Source organism: Loxodonta africana, chromosome 1 (assembly GCF_030014295.1).
Source record: "Loxodonta africana isolate mLoxAfr1 chromosome 1, mLoxAfr1.hap2, whole genome shotgun sequence".
NCBI lineage: Eukaryota > Metazoa > Chordata > Mammalia > Proboscidea > Elephantidae > Loxodonta > Loxodonta africana.
In genome coordinates, this window is record NC_087342.1 from 232,670,403 (window position 1) to 232,691,884 (window position 21,482).

Here is a 21,482-nt window from a genome sequence, read left to right on the forward strand (position 1 = left end):
TGTGACCCAAGCCCACGAACAGACAGAAAACGAAGGTGAATCCATACTTGCGTGCTTATTAGTCATAAGTAAGTTTGATGCATAAGCTTAAAAGAGCTTCTTAATATTAAATTTATAATTGCCATCTCACAATAATCTCAGGCTTGTTACAGTGATCTGGTAAGAGGGAAGGAAGAAAAGGTAGAATCTGGGGGGAAATCTTTTGATTCAAAAGCTTTAGGATAAATAATGTGGTAGAGATACACACAGACTCCTTTATTTCTTAAATTCTTCTCTAAAATGATGATGACTGTATTTTCTTCAACAAAATCAGGTCAATTGGTATGCTGGAATTTGAGTCCAATAACGGAGACAACAGAACAGAATACTGAAACTAGGACTTCAGCGAATAGTAATAAGATTTCGCGGTGTGTCATCTCCTCCCTTTCGTTTACCATGTTTCCACGAGAGAGGCCTCGCATTATATGCTGTAATAAAATGCATCCTGTGCTAAGGTTTGGGGGATTGGTTGGCTCAAGAGCCTCACTCGCTCACACATCACCTTCCTTGGAAAATGGGCTCAGTAAGGGCAGTAGAAATATCTGAGATCAGAGCCTATTAAATAAATCCATAGGCTCTCCATCTCCAGCCTCTTATAACCCAACAGAATCTCAACTCTCTTTTTCTCCTGCAAGTCTATGCTTATCCACGGCCATCCAGGAAGATGTTTCCTAAGTCTGCAGGGGCTCTGAAACGTCAAGCCTTCCTTTCAACAGAGAAATAACATTTCCGAGGGTTATGAATTATGCAAAGAGGTAATTCCGAGATTCTTTTATGACTGACATACATATAAACAAGGAGACACAAACAGGCTAAGTAAGGGTCTTCCTGAAGGGAGGGCTTGCTCCACACGACGATCATCCTTGAATTCTAGACTGATGCTATAGCACATATCAGCTCCTGGAATAATGCACCTGTTCTTTGCAGGAACTCAACAGGGTATCATCATTTACCAAAATGAAGGATGCCAGCGTAAGTCCCATTAACAAGCCAACCTCTTGGTGAAGATCCTTGTGTTGTTGTTGTTACTGTTGTTTGGTGTCATCGAGTCAGCTCCAACTCATAGCAACCCTGTGTACAACAGAACAAAACACTGCCTGGTCCTGAGCCATCCTCATGACCATTGTTATGCTTGAGCCCATTGTTGTAGCCACTGTCTACTGTGCCAAGGCATCTCGTTGAGCGTCTTCCTCTTTTTCGCTGACCCTCTACAAGCATGATGTCCTTCTTCAGGGACTGACCCCTCCAGATAACAAGTCCAAAGTATGTGAGATGTAGCCTTGCCATCCTCGCTTCTAAGGAGCATTCTCCCTGTAGTTGCTCCAAGACAGATTTGTTCATTCTTTTGGCAGTCCATGGTACACTCAATATTCTTTGCCAACACCACAAGGCATCAATTCTTCTGTCTTCCTAATTCATCGTCCAATGCTTGTGCTATTCCTACAGTAATCAAGGGTGACATTTACACAACTGTACTCTTAGTTACAAAGAAATCATTGCGTGACTCTTCTCTAAGAATACAGTATTTAACCTAGCTTCCTTTTGTCTGGAAACCCTGGTGGCCTAGTGGTTAAGTGCTACAGCTGCTAACCAAAGGGTCAGCAGTTCAAATCTGCCAGGCGCTCCTTGGAAACTCTAATGGGCAGTTCTACTCTGTCCTATAGGGTCGCTATGAGGAGTAGGAATCAACTCAACAGCACTGGGTTTGTTTTTTTTTTTTTTTGGTCCTTTTGTCTAGAGAGCCCTGTTGGAACAGTGGTTAATCTTCAACGCTCGACAGGCAGTGTGAACCCACCAGCCATTCCACATGAGAAAGATGTGGCAGTCTGCTTCTTGGAAAGATTTACAGCCTTGGAAACGCTATGGGGGCAGTTCTACTCTGTCCTATAGGGTTGTATGAGTTGGAATCGACTCAACAGCAATGGGTATAGTATAGTCCTTGTGTCTGCCAATCAGAGAAAACAAAGAACTTTAAATTGAGCATAAAGTCCATTTATACTGTCATGTGTAATTTGTAGAATTCTTCTTTTATATATAGACAAACAATCATGGCAGAAAGGCACTCTATGCTTTAAATTTAATCTAGACTCTTCTGTCTTGTATTCAAGAGAGAAAGTAAAAGAATTTCAAATAAAATAAGTAGTTTATCAATGATATAAAAAAAAAAAAACCCAGTGCCCTCGAGTTGATTCCTACTCATAGCAACCCTATAGGACGGAGTAGAACTGGCCCATAGAGTTTCCAAGGAGTGCCTGGCGGATTCGAACTGCCGACCCTTTGGTTAGCAGCCGTAACACTTAACCACTACACCACCCCTAAATTCATTTTATTCCATAAATGTTTGTTACGAATGAAAGGGGAACATTTTTCTAAGTGAATGTGCTCATTTATTCCCTAAAACTATAGTGCATGACTCTCACATCAATTTGGAAAACATGTCCAACCTGGGGACATGATTGTTAAGAACTGCTTGGTGAAAGCTTTGAAAATATATACTAATCATGTTCACTCAGACTTCTAAGATGCCAATGGATTCTACTTAAGAATTCGAAAAGATGTCTTAATATTTTGTAATTTTATTGGCCCTACACCTTTAGAATGAACTAGATTCTTTAAATGTCTCTGTGAATCATTTATTTTTCTAATTTCTCTTCATGAAAATCCCTCATTTAATAAATAGTATTCCTTTAAAATAGACATAAAGAGCAAACATGCTACTTTATTTTGTATAAATAGGAAGGGGTAATTTCTATTCCTTTGTGAAAACAGACAGATATTCTAGGGATTTTTTTTAAATTGAATGTTTTATCTTGAGATACCTATAGATTCACTCTGGCGTAGTGGTTAAGAACTCGGCTCCTAACCAAAAGGTCAGCAGTTCAAATCCACCAGCCACTCTTCAGAAACCATATGGGGCACTTCTACTCTGCCCTATAGGATCACTATGAGCCAGAATCAACTCCATGGCAATAGGTTTGGTTTGGGTTTTATAGATTCACAGTTGTAAGAAGTAATACAGAGAGATCACACATACCCTTTCCCTGGGTCCCCAGTGGTAGCATGTTGCAAAAAGTATAGTATAATATTACAACCAGGATATTAGCATGTTTATAGTCAAGGTACAGAGCTTTCCCCTCACTACAAGCATCCCTCATGTTGTCCTTTTATAGCCATGTCCACTTTCCACCTGTTCCCACCCCCTCCTTAAAACCTGGCAATCACTAATCTGTTCTCCATTTTTATGATTTTGCCATTTCAAGAATGGTATATAAAATGGAATCAATCAATTCCTTTTTTCAAAAGCTCAGTTGGTCTTCTTCAATCAGCATAATTCCCTGGAGAGCCATTCGGGTTGCTGCATGTGTTCATTCCTTTCTGCTGCTGAGTACTATTCTATGGCATGGGTGACCACCATTTAAGCCATTCACTCAGTGAAGGACAACTGGGTAATTTCCAGTTTGGGGCCAATTTAAGTAAAGTTGCTATGAGCATTCAAGTATAGGTTCTTCTGTGAACATCAGTGTTCATGTCTCTGGAGTGTTAACTACTGAGTTGTACGGTAAGTGTATGTTTAGTTTTATAAGAAACTGCCGTACTCTTTTCCGGAATGGCTAAACCATTTTGCATTCCCATCAGCAATATATGAGTGGTCCAGTTTCTCTACATCCTCACTAGACTTTGTTGTTGTCGCCATTTTTTTTTTAGCTGTTTTAGTGGTTGCTCCGGGTATTCTCCTTGCCCTCCCCCATTTATACTATGTTGTTGTTAGGTGCCATCGAGTCAACCCTGTGCACAACAAATGAAACACTGCCCAGTCCTGTGCCATCCTCACAATCATTGTTATGCTTGAGCCCATTGTTGCTGCCACTGTGCCAATCCATCTCATTGAGGATCTTCCTCTTTTTCACTGACCCTCTACTTTACCAAGCATGATATCCTTCTTCAGGGATGGATCCCTCGTGATAACATGTCCACAATATGTGAGATGTATATAAATTTACACTATAGTTGTCTTAAAAACTTCTTCTACATACATTTAGAACTTCATCAGTGTTATAATTTTTGCTTCAAACGTCAATTTAGAAAACTCACGTGGAGAAGGAAAATCTACTGTATTTATCCATATTTTCTTTACTGTGTTCTTATTTCCTTCTTGATCTTCCCAAGGTTCCTTCTTTCGTTCTGATACATATTATTTTGTACGATAAACTATATGGTATTATTACCTCTAACCATAATGAAAAGAAAGAGAGAAATAACAAAAAAAATCCAGCATGCATACATCCCATGCCTGTCATTGCACCTTCTTGCTAATACACTAAGGTCTATACGTAGCACTTGGTAGTGGAAGCATTAAGTACCTCTTATGTGTGCTTCTTTTCCTTTTATAGGCAGTAATTTCTCATTATACATTTTGTGCTTATACTGGAAAGTACAGCACCTATAATGATAAATGGTAACTAAACAGTAGTGACTAAGTAGTTATAAAATATGTGTTCTAAGATTGCACAAGATTACCAAAGAATTAATGCCAAAATTCTGCTTACCACTTACCTTCAAGAGAATAATATAAAATATAGCCATCAGATTTGCAATATGTAATGCCCAGTCTGCACAATAAAACTCTTAGATGAAAACAATTTGCCAGCTTCACAACGACTAAATCACTAAACTGCGATCTAATAAAAGTTCCGGAGATATCAAAAATTTACTTGTTCAATGCCTTCTGGTATACTGGAACTTGAAATTCTAGTAAAATGTAAGACAACCGGATAGTATTAAAAGAATATATAAAATTATAAGATTATATGTGTTCATAAACTTATTACCATGAAGAGAAAGAATAACTGATGAATTATTTAAAAAGATATATTAGCAGAGTTAAAGGAGCTGCTAAAGAGCCCGGTAGTGCAACACTTAAGTGCGTGGCTGCTGACAGAAAGGTTGGAAGTTCAAACCCACCCAGTGGCTCTGCAGGAGAAAGATCTGGCCATCTGTTTCTGTAAAGATTACAGCCAAGAAAACGCTACGGCCAGGCGTACTCTGCAGCATGGGGCCAGGCGTACTCTGCGGCATGGGGCCAGGCGTACTCTGCCGCATGGGGTCAGGTGTACTCTGCCGCATGGGGTCGCTATGTGTTGGAACTGACTCGCTGGCACCCAACGACAAGGGGCCTGTTTCCTGTCCATTGAATTTTTATAACTAGAATATATGAATTCTATAATAATAAAAAAAAAAGTATATGAAAAGAGGAATGATAATGTTAGAAAAAACTATAAAAGACATTAAGAAAATATCAGCTTTCCAAGAATTTGGTTCACCAGTATTTTCCTATGTTAGCAGTGGTTCGCGGTACATGTAGGGGAACCACGATGTCTTCATGCAGTTTTTAAGGTTTCAGATATCAGCATGTCAGTCGTAAATATGACAGAAACCATCTGTGTTTCTGACAATAACAGGTACACTTTCTTACAGACTGCAGGACATTCTTCTAGCTGTTGCACATGGTTTATCTTATCAGTGAAAGTCATTTTTCACTAGTCACAGATTTTAAAATATTTATATTATCTACATCACTAAAAACAGCTCATTTTCCTGGGTCATTTATTTTTCTCTCCTATTTATATTTAGATTTAGATATTCAAGTCTAAATATTGCGTTTTTTTTTTAAATCTCAGACATACCATAAAGCTTAGAAGAATGGGAGTAATAAATTAATGTCCTTTAGCACTTATTCAAGAACGATCTATTTTATGAAATGGGTCTCTAAATGTATGTGTGTGTGTGTGTGTGTATATATATATACATATATATATGTGTATAGTGGGTTTATATATATATATGTATATATATATACCAAACCCATTGCCATCGAGTCAATTCCAACTCACAGCAACCCTATAGGTCAGAGTAGAACTGCCCCACAGGGTTTCCAAGGAGCACCTGGTGGATTCAACTGCTGACCTTTTTTGGTTAGCAGCCGTAGCTCTTAACCATGATGTCACCAGGGTTTCCATATACAGGTAGAGATAGAGATAGAGATGGTGAGAGAGAGAGATAGAGATACAGAGATAGAGACAGAGATAGAGACAGAGATATATATAAACATCAAATCAACGGCACTGGGTTCTGGGTGGGTTATATATATATAAATAAAATAAACATCATAAAATTGAAGATCTGTTTAAAGGAATTTATGAATATCCTGACGAATTCTTTCAAAAACTAAAAACTCCTCTGCAAAAGGAATGATCATATTTTATCTTCTACTTTGTAAGTTCAACTCATTATCACAAAGATAAAACAAATAGAATGACTTCCTTATAACACTAATTTTAGTATATCAAGGTTTCTCGTGTCCTGGCTAATAAGCCTGTTGCTGTTGTCAGGTGCCATTAAGTTGATTTTGACTCATAGTGACCCCATGTGACAGAGAAGAATGGTCCCATAGGATTTCCTTGGATGTAATCTTCGTGGGAGCAGATTGCCAGGTCTTTCTCCCACAGAGCTGCTGGGTGGGTTTAAAACACCAACCTTTCAGTTAGCAGCTGAGCACTAAACCATTGTATCACTAGGGCTCCTTAATAAACTTATACAGGTATTAATAAAAATAATACAACTCATGTGAATCAACCAAAATCCTATATAAATTCGCAAATTCCTATTATTTTAACAGTTAATCTAATTGCAAAGTTCAACAGTTTTGGTATATACAGCTATATTAGCTATAACGCATGGCCATGGAGTCAATTCCAACTCAAAAGGACCCCACAATACAGAGTAGAACTGCCCCATAGGGTTTCCAAGGAGCAGCTAGTAGATTTGAACTGCCAATCTTTTGATAAGCAGCCGTAGCTTTTAACCACTGTGCCATCAGGGCCCTATATAGCTGTATTAGAACACTTATTTTCTTTGTATAATGCTGAATAATGAATTAAAAATTATGTACAGGTGATTTCTGGGATTTTGATACATAGAATGTTAGATCTGGGGGTTAGGAGAAGGGGCCACCTTATCGTTTGAACAGGTCCTGAATACTTTTACAAGAACAGACAAGGACTCTTCACAAAGAAAAAGCATCAATCTGTTGTAAATAATATGTCAAAAGATTACTATTCTACATTGCATTCTTGTAGGTATAGGAAAAGGAATAAAAACGTGCAGAACTATTACTTGTGAAGTAGGAAAATAATGTATAACTCTTTCTAATTTGCTACTAACAATGTCTGCTTTATGAAAATATATTTTAAAACAATAAGACCGTGACGAATCTTTCCTGAAACTACACCTATGGTTTTTCTATTTTGTACTAAATTTATCTGAGGAAATTATAAAGTTTCTTTTTTTTTTTTTAAGCTTGCTAGATTCAAATTCTACTACTTTTTTTTTTTTTTTTAATTTATTGTGCTTTTGGTGAAAGTTTACAGCTCAATTTCTCATATAAAAATTTATACACATATTGTTATGTAACCCTAGTTACAATCCCTATGATGTGACAGCACACTCCCCCTTGCCACTCTGGGTGTCCCCTGCCCATTCAACCTTTCAACCATCCTGCCTCTGGACAGGAGCTGCCCATTCAGTCTCATGTATCTACTTGAACTAAGAAGCATACTCTTCATGAGTACTATTTTTTATGTTTTATACTCCACTCTCGTTCTTGTCTGAAGCGTTGGCTATAGGAAGTTTTAGTTCTAGATTAACAGAGAGTGCAGAGGCCAGGTCTTTGGGAGTTCTAGATTCAGTCAGACCATTAAGTCTGGTCTTTTTACGTCAATTTGAGCTCTACGCCACACCTTTCCCCTGCTCATCAGGGCCTCTCTACTGTGTTCCCTGTCAGGGCAGTCACTGGTGGTAGCCGGACACCGTCTAGTTCTTCTGGTCTCAGGCCAATGGAGTCTCTGGTTTATGTGCTCCTTTTGTCTCTTGGGCTAATATTTTCCTTGTGTCTTTCGTGTTTTTCATTTGCCTTTGCTCCACATAGGCTGGGACCAATTGACGCATCTTGGATGGCTACTTGCAAGCTATTAAGACCCCAGACACCACTCACCAAAGTGGGATGCAGAACATTTTCTTAATACAATTTGTTACACCAGTTGACCCAGATGTCCCCCGAAACCATGGCTCCCAGGCCCCCACCCCGATCCTCTGTCCCTCAAAGTGCTGGTTCTATTCAGGAAACTTCTTAGCTTTTGGTTTAGTCCAGTTTGCTGACTTCCCCTGTATTAGGTATTGTCATTCCCTTCAACTAAGATAATTCTTGTCTACTATTTCTTATCTAGTTAGTGAATACCCATCTCCTTCCTTCCCCACCCTCATAACTATCAAAGAATGTTTTCTTCTGTGTTTAAACCTTCTTGAGTTCTTATAATAGTGGACTCATACAGTATTTGTCCTTTTGTGACTATTTTCATTCCGCATAATGTCTTCCAGATTCACCCATGTTGTAAGATGTTTCATGGATTCATCATTGTTCTTTATCGTTGCATAGTATTCCATTGTGTGAATACACCATAATTTGTTTATCCATTCGTCTGTTGATGGGCACCTAGGCTGTTTTCATCTTTTTGCTATTGTGAACAGTGCTGCAATGAACATGGGTACACAGATATCTATTTGTGTGACAGCTCTTATTTCTGCAAGATATATTCCAAGGAATGGGATTGCTGGATCGTATGGTACTTCTATTTCTAGTTTTTTTTAAGGAAAGGCCAAATCAATTTCCAAAGTGGTTGTACCATTTTACATTCCCACCAGCAGTATATAAGTGTTCCAGTCTCTCCACAACCCCCCCTACATTTATTATTTTGTGTTTTTTGGATTAATACCAGCCTCGTTGGGGTGAGATGTATCCCATTGTACTTTTGATCTGCATTTCTTCAATGGCTAATGATGGTGAGCATTTCCTGAATGTCTTCTTTGTTGAACTGCCTGTTCATATCCTTTGCCCATTTTTTAATTGAGTTATTTATCTTTTTGTTGTTGAGGTTTTGCAGTATATTGTAGATTTTAAAGATTAGACCTTGATCAGACATGTCATAGCCAAAAAATTTTCCCCAGTCTGTAGGTTCTCTTTTTACTCTTTCGGTGAAGTCTTTTGATGAGTATGAGTGTTTGGTTTTCAGGAGCTCCCAGTGATCCAGTTTCCCTTCTGGTGTTTGTGCATTGTTAGTTATGGTTTATATTCCGGTTATGCCGTGTTTCAGGGCTCCTACTGTTGTCCCTATTTTTTCTTCCATGATCTTTATCATTTTACATTTTATATTTAGTTCTTTGATCCATTTTGAGCTCGTTTTTGTGCATGGTGTGAGGTATCTGTCTTGTTTCATTTTTTTGCATATGGATATTCAGTTACGCCAGCATCATTTGTTGGAAAGGCTGTCTTTTCCCCATTTAATGAACTTTGGGCCTTTGTCAAATATCAGCTGCTCACAGGTGGATGAAGTTATGTCTGGATTCTCAGTTCTGTTCCATTGGTCTATGTATCTGTTGTTGTTACCAGTACCAGGCTGTTTTGACTACTGTGGCAGTATAATATGTTCTAAAATCAGGTAATGTGAGGCCTTTGTTCTTCTTTTCCAGTAATGCTTTACTTATCCGGGGCCTCTTCCCTTTCCATATGAAGTTGGTGATTTTTTTCTCCATCTTATTAAAAAATATCATTGGAATTTGGGTTGGGATTGCATTGCACCTGTAGAACATTTTGGGTAGAATAGACATTTTCACAATGTTGAGTCTTCCTATCCATGAGCAAGGTATGTTATTCCACTTATGCAGGTCTCTTTTGGTTTCTTGCAGTAGTGTCTTGTAGTTTTCTTTGTAAAGGTCTTTTATGTCTCTGGTTAGATTTATTCCTAGGTATTTTATCTTCTTTCGGTCTACTTTAAATGGTATTGATTTGGTGATTTCCTCTTCAAAGTTCTCCTTGATGCTGTAGAGGAATGCAATGGATTTTTGTATGTTAATCTTGTGTCCTGATACTTTGCTGAAATCTCCTATTACTTCCAGTAGTTTTCTTGCGGATTCTTTGGGGTTTTCTGTGTTTAAGTGCATATCATCTGCAAATAGGGATACTTTTACTTCTTCCTTACCTATCTGGATGCTCTTTATTTCTTTTTCTTTCCTTAGTGCTCTGGCTAGGACCTCCAACACAATGTTGAATAAGAGTGGTAACAAAGGGTATCCTTGTCTGGTTCCCGTTCTCAAGGGAAATGCTTTCAGGCTCTCTCCATTTATAATGATGTTGACTGTTGGCTTTGTATAAATGCCCTTTATTATGTTGAGGAATTTTCCTTCTATTCCTATTTTGCTGAGAGTTTTTATCGCGAATGGGTGTTGGACTTTGTCAATGCCTTTTCTGCATCAATTGATAAGATCTAGAGTTTGTCCATTTCCTCTAGATTTTCAGATTTGTTGTAGTACAATTTTTCATAGTATTCCGTTATGATTCTCTTAATTTCAGTTGTGTCTGTTGTGATATTGCCCATCTCATTTCATATTCAGGTTATTTGCTTCCTTGCCTGTTTTTCTTTTGTCAGTTTGGTCAATGGTTTATTAATTTTGTTATCTTTCCAAAGAATCAGCTTTTGGTCTTGTTAACTCTTTCAATTGTGTTTCTATTCTTTATTTCATTTATTTCTGCTTTGAGTTTTAGTATTTCTTTTCTTCTGGTGCCTATGGGCTTCTTTTGCTGCTCTCTATTTGTCTCAGTTGTTGGGTTAATGCTTTGATTTTGGGCACTTCTTTTTGGATGTGTGCATATAATGCTATAAATTGACCCCTGAGCACTGTTTTTGCTATTTCCCAAAGGTTCTGGTAGGATGTGCTTTTATTACATTTGATTCTATGAATTTCTTTATTCTGTCCTTGATTTCTTCTACAATCCAGTAGTTTTGGGGCAAGGTATTGTCCAGTTTCCATTTATTTTTTTCCTTGCTTTTTCTGTTATTGATTTCTATTTTTATGGCTTTATGGTCAGAAATATTCCAATGTGTTGGATTCTGTTAAGGCTTGCTTTGTGGCCTAATACGTGGTCTATTCTGGAGAATGTTCATATGCACCGGAAAAGAAAGTATACTTGGCTGCTGTTGGGTGAAGTGTTCTGTATGTCTATGAGACAAAGTTGGTTTACTGTGGCATTTAGATCTTCTGCGTCTTTATTGTTCTGTCCTTCGCCGAAAGTGGTGTGTTGAAGTCTCCTACTATTATTGTATAGCTGTCTATCTGTCTTTTCAATGATGTTAGTTTGCTTTATGTATTTTAGAGCCCTGTCATTGGGTGTGTAAATATTTGTTATGGTTACGTCCTCCTGGTGTACTGACCCTTTAATCATTATATACTGTCCTTCCTTATCCTTTGTGGTGGATTTTGCTTTAAAGTCCATTTTGTCAGAGATTAATATTGCCAATTCTGCTCTTTGATTGTTGTTTGCTTGATATATTGTTTTTCCCCCATGCTTTGAGTTTTAGTTTGTTTGTGTCTTGGAGTCTAAGGTGTGTCTCTTGTACATAACATATAGATGGATTGTGTTTTTTTTAATCCATTCTGAAACTCTCTATCTCTTTATTGGTACATTTAGTCTATTTACATTCAACGTAATTATTGATACCTATGAGTTTAGTGCTGTCATTTTGATGTATTTGTGTGTGTGTGTGTGTGTGTTGTTGACAGTTTCTTTGTTCCTCTTAATTCTGTGCTGAGTTATTTTCTCGATGTATTTTCTTTTCATCTTTTTCATCGTTGTTGACTTTGTATTTGCTGAGTCTTTATGTTTTCCTGTTTTCTATTTGGATGTGTAGAATTGTTAGTTTTGTTTGTGGTTACCTTAAAATTTACCGCTATTTTTCTACGTTTAAACCAATCTTTTATTTCTTTATTACCACCTTGCCTTACTCTCCATATGAAAGCTCTACAACTATGTTATTCAATCCCTCTTTTTTGTTTTAATATTGTCATCTTTTACATACTGACGTCTCCGTTTCCCTATTTTCAGTGTTTTAGCTTTGACTTATTTTTGGTCACCTGTATCTGGGTTGTTATCTGGTTGTTTAGTCCTGTGTTCCAGTCTTGGGTTGTTATCTGATATTATTGATTCTCTAACCAGAGGACTCCCTTTAGTATTTCTTGTGATTTTGGTTTGGTTTTTGCAAATTCCCTTAACTTCTGTTTATCTGGAAATGCCCTAATTTCACTATCTAAGAGACAGTTTTGCTGGATATATAATTCTTGGCTGGCAATTTTTTTTTCCTTCAAGGCTTTACAAACATCACCCCATTGCCTTCTTGCATGCACAGTTTCTGCTGAGTAGTCAGAGCTTAGTCTTATTGACTCTCCTTTGTATATAACTTTTCATTTATCCCTGGCCACTCTTAAAATTCTCTCTTTACCTTTTATTTTGGCAAGTTTGATTATATGTCTTGGTCACTTTCTTTTAGGATCTACTCTGTGTGGGGTTTGATGAGCTTCTTGGATAGGTATCTTCTCATCTTTCACAGTATCAGGGAAGTTTTCTGCCAACAAATCTTCAACAATTCTCTGCATTTTCTGTTACCTTCCCCTATTCTGGTACTCCAGTCACTCATAGCTTATTCTTCTTGATACAGCCTCACATAATTCATAGGGTTTCATCATTTTTTAAAATTCTTTTATCTAATTTTTCCTCACATAAGCTGATGTCAAGTGCTTCAACTTCAATCTCACTAATTCTGACTTCCATTGCCTCATTCTGCTCCTCTACCTTTCTACTGAGTTGTCTAATTCTAAAATTTTATTGTGAATCTTTTGGAGTTCTGTTTGCTATCCCTCTATGGATTCTTGAAGCCTGTTAAATTTGTCATTATGCTCTTGTACAACCTTCTTAAGTTCCCTGGTAGCTTTGTGTGTTCCTTGGCTTGGTCTGCATTTTGCCTGATCTCCTGAAGAACTCTGTACATTAATCTTTTGAATTCTACGATCTTATCTTAGAATAATTCCAAGTAATTCCAAGATCTTATCTTCCTCTGAGATGTTTCCTGGTTCTTTGTTTTGGTCACTTGCTGAAGCCATCACCATATGCCCCTTTATGTGGTTTAATATTGACTGTTGTCTCTGAGGCATCAATAACTTATTATATTTATTTTATGTTTGCTTATTGTGTCCTAGCTTCTTGTTTTGTTCTGTTTTGATACACCCAAATAGTCTGGCCATGTGAGGTATTTTGATTATTGGTGTCTTTGAAGCTCTGTTGTCCTGTCATCAGGTGGTTAGAGCTGCTACTAGGTATGGAGCCCAGGACTCTGTTTACTTTTCTTGTGTAGATTCAGCTCAGGTGTCCAAGTCTTCGGTCACCAAGTGTGTGGTGCAGGCTGTCACCTACAGTCCTAGACAGTCAGGGCTATGTAGGGGTGATTGGAGCAGGCACAATTGTCTTGCTACAGTAGGTAGTTACGTGCTGAGTAAGGTAGGAGGCTGATGGCTACCCCTGAGTGCTTGGGTAGAGGGTGTGGCCCTGTTCCCTAGAGCACAAAGGTGGGTGGGCTTTGCAGCCAAAGCTGTTAGCTCTGAGGACCAGGAGGCACCACTTATTCTCGGACTTTTGTTTTGGGTGAACTGGTGGAGTGGGTGGAGCCACCAGTCCTCAGATCCCTGATAGGGGTAGATGAAAAAAAAAGGACCCTGATTAATGGGTAGAGTGGTGTCAAATGTCATGAATCTGCCACTCCTCCTTAGCTGCTGCAATTGAAAATAGGCTTCAGATATGTACCCTGTTAATTTACTATGCTGATGAGGGCCTATGCTGTTGAAATGCACCCACACAGGTCTAGGCAGGGGTAAAAGGCATTCAAAGCCTGTGGACCCCTTATGCCTATGTCTAGAGAAAGTGGACGTGCCTACCCTGAGGTCCTGGTTTAGGGGAGCTGGTAGGTTATTCTTTCCTGTTTGTTCTTTGTATGTTAATTTGTTCCCTCTCTAAAGCCTGGAGAAAGGCTCAGAGCACACTACAGGTCCCACTTCCAGCCCAGGGGGCGTGGAAATCACTAAAGCTGGACGGGACCAGAGCAGAGTGGGGAGGGAGTGGGTGAATGGGAGAGAGGTACTTCTCAGAGGTGGAAGGGATTTCTGGTCCCGTCCAGTAGGTTAGATGCTTGCACTTAAGTTTCACGGATTCATTGCCACTTCTCTCTGGTTCTGGAGGCTTGTGCAGACTTTCCACTGCCTGGTTTCTCTTGGCATGGAAAACGGATCCCAACCATTACTGCTTGCCTCAGCCTGTGTGCAACAGGTGATCCAGCCTGCCAGGCGCTGGCTAGGTCAGGTCTAGCAAATCCTCACTGTTTCTGAACTGTCTTTCCCTCACCCTGCTGGTCAGTCCAGCTCCCCACTTTTGTCTTTGATGTTCAGGGCTCCTAGTTTGTCATATATAATTGATTCAGTTTTTTTTTGGGGGGGGGGTCTTTGTTGTAAGAGGGACCACAGGAGGAAGTGTCTGACTACTCCCATCTTGGCCCCACCTCTCTACTATTCTTAAGTAAAACCTGTATATTTAAGGATCAAAATTAATTTACAAACTCCAGAGTGGTTTTTTTTTTAGTCAAAATATACATTCTATATATTTTAGTGTATAAACACACTAACACACACATATGTGTAATATTTTTTCCTGTAGAGTACTTATCACATTATCATTGCCCTAACTCTTTAATGTATTATAAACACATTTGTCATAATTCACTATAGAAAGGAGTCTTGGTTTATTGAAAGTGATCTTTTAGACTCTGAAGTAACTGCCTAATGATGATGATGATAATTGCTAGCATTTATATAGCGCTCACCATATGTCACATTCTGTTCTATGAACTTTATATAATTAATTTATACCTCCAAAATTCCAAAGAGATAGGTAGTATTATTATTTCCATCTTACAAAGGAGCAAACTGAGACACAGAGAAGCTAATATCTCTAAGTATGTAACTTACACATTTTCAGAAAAAGTTTTTTCTTAATTTACAATATGTAAAAGTAGATACAATCTAAATACTTGAAAATTCAATTACGATATAAACACTCAAAAGAGCATCATATTTACCCTTGGAAACAAAGATTATATAACAACATGAACAAAGCTTATGATATAATGTTAAGTGAAAAAAAATCAGAATATTACAACTACATAAAAGTCAACTATGCATGCAGTCAAGGGCTAGAAGAGGTAGTACGATATGGTGTGGATGTGCCGCTCCTCCAATGAACTGCCCTCTGCCTCTCCATCACGTCACTAGTAAGCTCATCCATGCATGTTACAAAAACCCCTTGGTTTTTCCTTCATTGCTCACAACTGAATTCCTGTGGTCTGACTTTCAACAGCTACAGGACTGGACTGTAGCCTTGAAACCCCCTATGTCACCACAGTCACCAAGTCCAAAGGCCGTTCTCTCCCTAGTCTTCCTCCACATTTTCACAGCACATATGTTCCTTACCAGTTATTTTCTTTTTGAACCTTCCCCTTTTATCCAAACCATTGCGATCTACCGGTTCTCCTTCTTTATCAACTTATTCATTGCTTGTAAAGACAGAAAACTTTCTTATTCACCTTTTATCTCAGAATTTAAGTCTACAAAGTATCCTCAGAAGTGTCAGTTGAACAGATGGAGGCCTCCCTTTGCTAGCCTCTCCTCTTGTTACCCTACATGAAGGAATAGCTTATGGCTCTGTCCACAGCCCTTTTCCCATATTTCCCTTGGGCAATTATACCTTATCCAGTAACCGAAGTATTTACCTGTATGTAGATGTCCTTGGAGCCCTGGTGGCACAGTGATTAAGAGCTTAGCAGCTAACCAAAAAGTTGGCAGTTTGAATCCACCAGCGCCTTCTTGGAAACCCTATGGAGCAGTTCTACTCTGTCCTATAGGGTCGCTACGAGTCAGAATCAACTCAACAGCAATGGGTTTGGTTTTTTCCCTTGGTTTAGACAGTCCTTAATTATAAGTCCCCTAAGCTCCAGACGGAAATTCCCAACACTTCCTAGATATCTCCCTATGCATATCCCGCTGGTATCAGCTCTCAACATCTATAAAAACTCATCATCCTTCAAAATGAATCTGACTGGGTCTTTGTGCTTCCTCATTTCTCTCTATGGAACCCTGTGTTTTCTAGTTTTCCGGACATGAAACGTCAAGGCTAAGTCAGCCCAGGTTCCCTAAAATACAGCTTCAAACTTCCGTTTTTGCCCAATCTTCAACGTCTCTCCTAGGTTCCAGGAAAACAGAAGCCCACGTATTTTCGAGCATACGCCCTGCTCATCCCTCCTCATCCCTCCGGAATCTTGCCTGAATTTCAGTTTTCCCGTGAAATCTTTCCTGGTGACTCCAAATCAGATGTGACCTCTCCACCTTTAAAACCTAATAATACTTATTTTATAGTTGCCATATGGCAATTAGCATATTTAACATCCTTATGTTATACTAGAGCCCTGGTGGCACAGTGGTTAAGAGCTCAGGTTGCTAACCAAAAACTGGCAGTTCGAATTCACCAACCGCTCCTTGTAAACCCTATAGGGCAGTTCTACTCTGTCCTACAGGGCCGCTATGAGTCCGAATCGACTCAACAGCAAAGGGTGTGGGTTTTTGTTGTTGTTGTTTTGTTTTGTTTTATGCTGTACCCATTAGGGTATTGCTGATGCTTTTAACACATAAAAATGGTAATGCCATGTGGTTCAAATTAATATTTCTGTGGGTTTTAGAGCCCCTAATTAAAGAGTGGGGTTGAGTTTTGCTCATCTTTTGGATACCCTGAGAACCCACAACACGGGCAGTGTTTAAGAACTATTTGTCATAAAAAAAGAATCAAAATCAACAAATATTTTATCTGTAAAATCAATCACCCACAGCAAATAGTCTAACTGAATATGAAATCTCGGCCCAAATGGTCAAGGTGGGTAGCTCTAGAGTCTGAACGTTCTGGCGCTATATAATATTTTGGTTCAGGGAGCTGTTTTAAGATTGTTTGTTTGCAAAGGAAACATTCTTGGATTTAGAGGTTAGCAGGTACAGCAAAAAAGCTTTTTAGTTGACTGAACTAAAAAAGAAAAAAAAAATCAAAACACTTTTTAGCACACGCACTTCCTTTATAAAAACAAATCTCCTAAAAGCCAAGCACAGCAGTTCGGCACAATGAGATTGTGCACCACTGTCAGCAGGAGCTGAGCTGGAGAACGACAAGGACAATTTGCATTTCTATCGCTTCTTTTGTGTACCCAAATTCTGAAAGCATTTCACAAAGCAATAAATATCGTAACTGAGAAGAGACAGTGATAAGATGTCAATACTAGACCTGACTCTGTGTGACCAGACCCAACAGCGACCCCACCCAGCTGTGAACATGAGCCCCAATTAATCCATGCTGGTTCAGAAAGGAGGAGAACGTGTCTGTGGGGTTCCTCCACAGTCACCTGCACCACCCACAGAAAGCATTTAGTCGTGAACATTCTTTATAGAAGAACTTTAGTGAATGTTGAATAGCATTTGCAGGCTTCCTCAAACGCTGGCTGGTCTCTGCTTCTAGGCAACGGCAATGTCCCTCAGTTCCCTGATCAGTTCTCCCCTCTCCTACACAAATCCCCATTCTGAATGAAAAACCTGAGATGTAATGGATGTCCCAGAAGAGATAAGGCCCTGGGAGAAGAGATACACTGCTCAGTGGCCTATTCTAGCAGGAAAGAGAAAAAAAAAAAAAAGCTGAACCTTGGAGAAATTAAATACCAAGGTATACTTCTGCTGTCTTCTAATCTTTCTATCCCACTAGCTTTGAAATTATAAACGTATGGCTCTGATCTGTGCAAGGAAATTCTTAAAACCTGTGAACGGGCTTGGAGCCCGGCCCCTCCCAGGGCGCGGATCACAAGCAGCAGCCACGTGGAGCCTCCAGGGGTCACACTTGGGTTGCAGATTCTTCCCTGCACAGTGACTGAGCAGCCAGATTTGGAAGGATTTATTTGAATCCTTCTTCATTAAGACTGAAATGGAATAAGTAAGGTAGAAATTGAACAGACACAGAAATTGTGCATTGCTGCTCCTGTAGTCAGTAAACATTTATTCACTGACTCCAGCCTATGTGTTCTGTCTCTCTCTCTCTCTCACACAGTTGTTCTTCCAACCCTTCCTGCTTGCTGTTTTAATGCATAATTAAGAAGGTCAGAATTAATGAAGCAGACTGGAGTAAAGTTCAAGGAATCCCCAGGCACTATTTATTCTATTAGATCTCAGGCATGAATGTCAGATTGGCAGTGGAAGTGGCATAAGCAATGGGGCTGGCTGCCTCCCAGAAACCATCCACCAAGGGACACTCACCTGCAGTGTCCAGTCGTTCCGAAGCTCCTTCCCCGCGAAAATCACACGCAACTGGTCAGCCGGAACCCCCTGTCGCTTAGCAACCACCTCCTTGAGCTGGAAGATGCTGGTGTCAGAATCGACCTCCACCGGGAAACCATGGCTGGAGTTGAACCTGATAAACACTGACCAAGAAAATTAGGAGAGAGAACAAAAAGTCAGCAGTACTCAATACGCTCAAGTAGCAATAGCAGTATTTCCAAACCCACTCACCCCTCACACACCCTTCAGGGAATGGGATATATTTTTGTTCACCTATAGCACAAAACTTAATGTTATAGAGCATTTGGAAATAAGGGAGTTTCTCCATGGGCTTCTTCTTCATAGATTAGTCAGTGACCCGCACACCAAACTTGTGTGCTCCTTTTGACATCATCTAGGAAGCAGGGGGACTCAGGTAGAATACTCACTTGATTGGAATTTTAAGGTTCCTGTGAGTTTATCTAAGGGATTCAGCTCTGGCAGCCTGTACAAATATACACGTCTTGCATGGTACCCCTCTGGATGAAACTAATAGGCACGGTACTAGCAGTCATGGCATGGCAATGGAAGAATGCAAGCCACTTCACAGACTGGAGAGAAGACCCACATAAGTCTGTGTCTAAGTGCCCTAAGCACTGGTGGTCCCAGCCCTAAGGTTACACTGGGACTTATGGAGATGTTTATTTGCCTTTTCTCTCACATTCTGACTCATAGTGACCATACAGGATGGAGTAGGACTTCCTCATAATGTTTCCAAGGCTGTAACCTTTACGGGAGCAGATCGCCAGGCCTTTCTCCTGCAGAGTGCTGGATGGGTTTGAACCACCAACCTTTCATCTAGCAGCTGAGTGTTTAACCACTGTGACACCAGGGCTCCTTTCTCTTACATTAGTGATAACCATTTCTCTTATTGGAACCACTATTCCCCTTGAGGCCTGGGCTGGAACTCTTGCAGTCTTTTTGTGTTCTGCTTTCTCCACCTCCACCTCTTCAATGTCTCTAGTTGACACTGCTAGTTTCCATCTCCACCTCTTCAATGTCTCTAGTTGACACTACTAGTTTCCATCTCCACCTCTTCAATGTCTCTCAAGTCTATCTTGAGCTCTCACTTCTCTGTCACTATTTTAAGTTCTGCTGTCATTAAACTTTTTCCAGACTTTTGCAATAGCCTCCAACTGGACTCTTGACCCATTCTCCACTTTCAAAATGCCCTATACACTTGTACAGCATAAGCCTTATTGAAACAGTCCTGACCTTATTATACACTCAAACCATTCACAGTCATGCTGTCCACTGGGGAAAAACCCCAAGTTCCTTACCTCTTGTCTGACACACACATATTTTTCAATTTTTTCTCCACTTGCTCCCACTTATATCTGCTCATCTAAATATTCCCAGAAAACACATCACAGAAAACCACCACACTATCTCTTGCCTTTTTTCATGCTACTTCCTCCTGCATCTCTGCCTATTGAAAATGTGTCTACCTCCATGATCTATCTCAAATGTGACTCCTTCCAGAAGCCTCTCACTGTCCACTCCAACAAGACTGAACTCAACTCTCAGGACTCCAGTGGCATTTACTATCTACTATTTAGAATGCTTGCCCTATTCTCTCCTGAAGTGTAGGGAACAGGGGGTGAAAGTACATAAACCAGTGTCAGAGAGGCCTAAACACAAACCCTTGTAAACTTGGAGGGGAATGTGTGCTACAGAAATAGCATTTGTTTTGTTTACAACTATCAAAGAGTAAGTTTCGAAAATGATGGATGCTTGTATACTTTTTAGCTTTTTTGCATATATTTTACTTCCTTAAAAAGACTATAAACTTCTCAAGGGCAGGTTGTTGTTTGGTGCCATCAAGTCTATTTTTGGCTCAGTGACTGCATGTAACAGAGTACAACTGCTCCATAGGGTGTTCTTGGCTGTAATCTTTATGGTAGTGGATAATCAGGTCTTCCTCCCGCAGAGATGCTGGGTGGGCTTCAACTGCTAACCTTTTGGTTAGCAGCTGAGCGCTCAACCATTTTGCCCCACCAGGGCTCCTCAAGGGCAGGTACTATAACTTATTTACCACCGTATTTCCATAAATGCAGCGCTACCTAATTCTCAATTCATGTGAGAGGACCCACCTAACAATAAATATAATCAAATAGTAACGACAACAATAACTGGGCCCTTACTAAGTGCCAGATGCTGTACCTTATATGGGTTGTTTCTAAGCCTCTCAATGACCCTGGCAAAGTACATATTATTATTCTTATTAAGAAGAATAGTAAAAGGAGCACTTTTGTTGTTAGGTGCCATCAAGTCAATCTCAACTCATACTAACCCAATGTGATGGTGCAGAACCACCCCATAGGGTTTCCTAGGCTGTATCTTTACAAAGCAGATGGTCAGGTCTTTTCTTTCATGGAGCCACTGGTGGATTCAAACCACTGACCTTGGGGTTAGCAGGCAAGCACTTAACCATTGTGCCACTAGGACTACTAAATAAAGGACTAGAAAGTTACAATCCTTTACTAGAGGACGTCAGCTACTTTGTCATGGAATTGGAATTTAAATTCAGATCAGCAGGCTGCCTAAAACCTTTGTAGGAGAAGTGTCCACTAAAACTGTCTATTCTACCAAAAGCCATCTATAGATACAATGCAATTCCAATCCAAATTCCAACGACATAATGAGATGGAGAAACAAACCATCAACTTCATATGGAAGAGCAAGAGACCCCAGATTAAGTAAACCATTACTGAAAAAGAAGAACAAAGTGGGAAGCCTCACTCTGCCTGATTTTAGAACCTATTATACTGCCACTGTAGTCAAAACAGCCTGATACTGGTACAACAGCAGATACATAGACCAATGGAACAGAATTGAGAATCCAGACATAAATCCATCCATATAAGAGCAGTTGATGTTTGACAAAGGCCCAAAGTCCGTTAACTGGGGAAAAGACAGTCTTTTTAACAAATGGTGCTGGCAGAACTGGATATCCACCTGCAAAAAAATGAAACAAGACCTATACCTCACACCATGCACAAAAGCTAACTCAAAAGGGATCAAAGACGTAAACGTAAAATCTAAAACGATAAAGATCA

General features: G+C 39.6%; 1 protein-coding gene across 2 annotated transcripts in view; it reads right to left on the reverse strand.

Annotated features, from left to right (window-relative positions):
• PRKN (parkin RBR E3 ubiquitin protein ligase) overlaps nucleotides 1-21,482 on the reverse strand; it is a 1,623,853-nt gene that overhangs the window by 1,304,091 nt on the left and 298,280 nt on the right. For both annotated transcript variants that reach the window (XM_064293116.1, XM_023559354.2), the window contains exon 2: nucleotides 18,364-18,527. In XM_064293116.1, coding sequence (XP_064149186.1) covers nucleotides 18,364-18,527 — 164 coding nt within the window. The remainder of the gene's footprint in view (nucleotides 1-18,363; nucleotides 18,528-21,482) is intronic.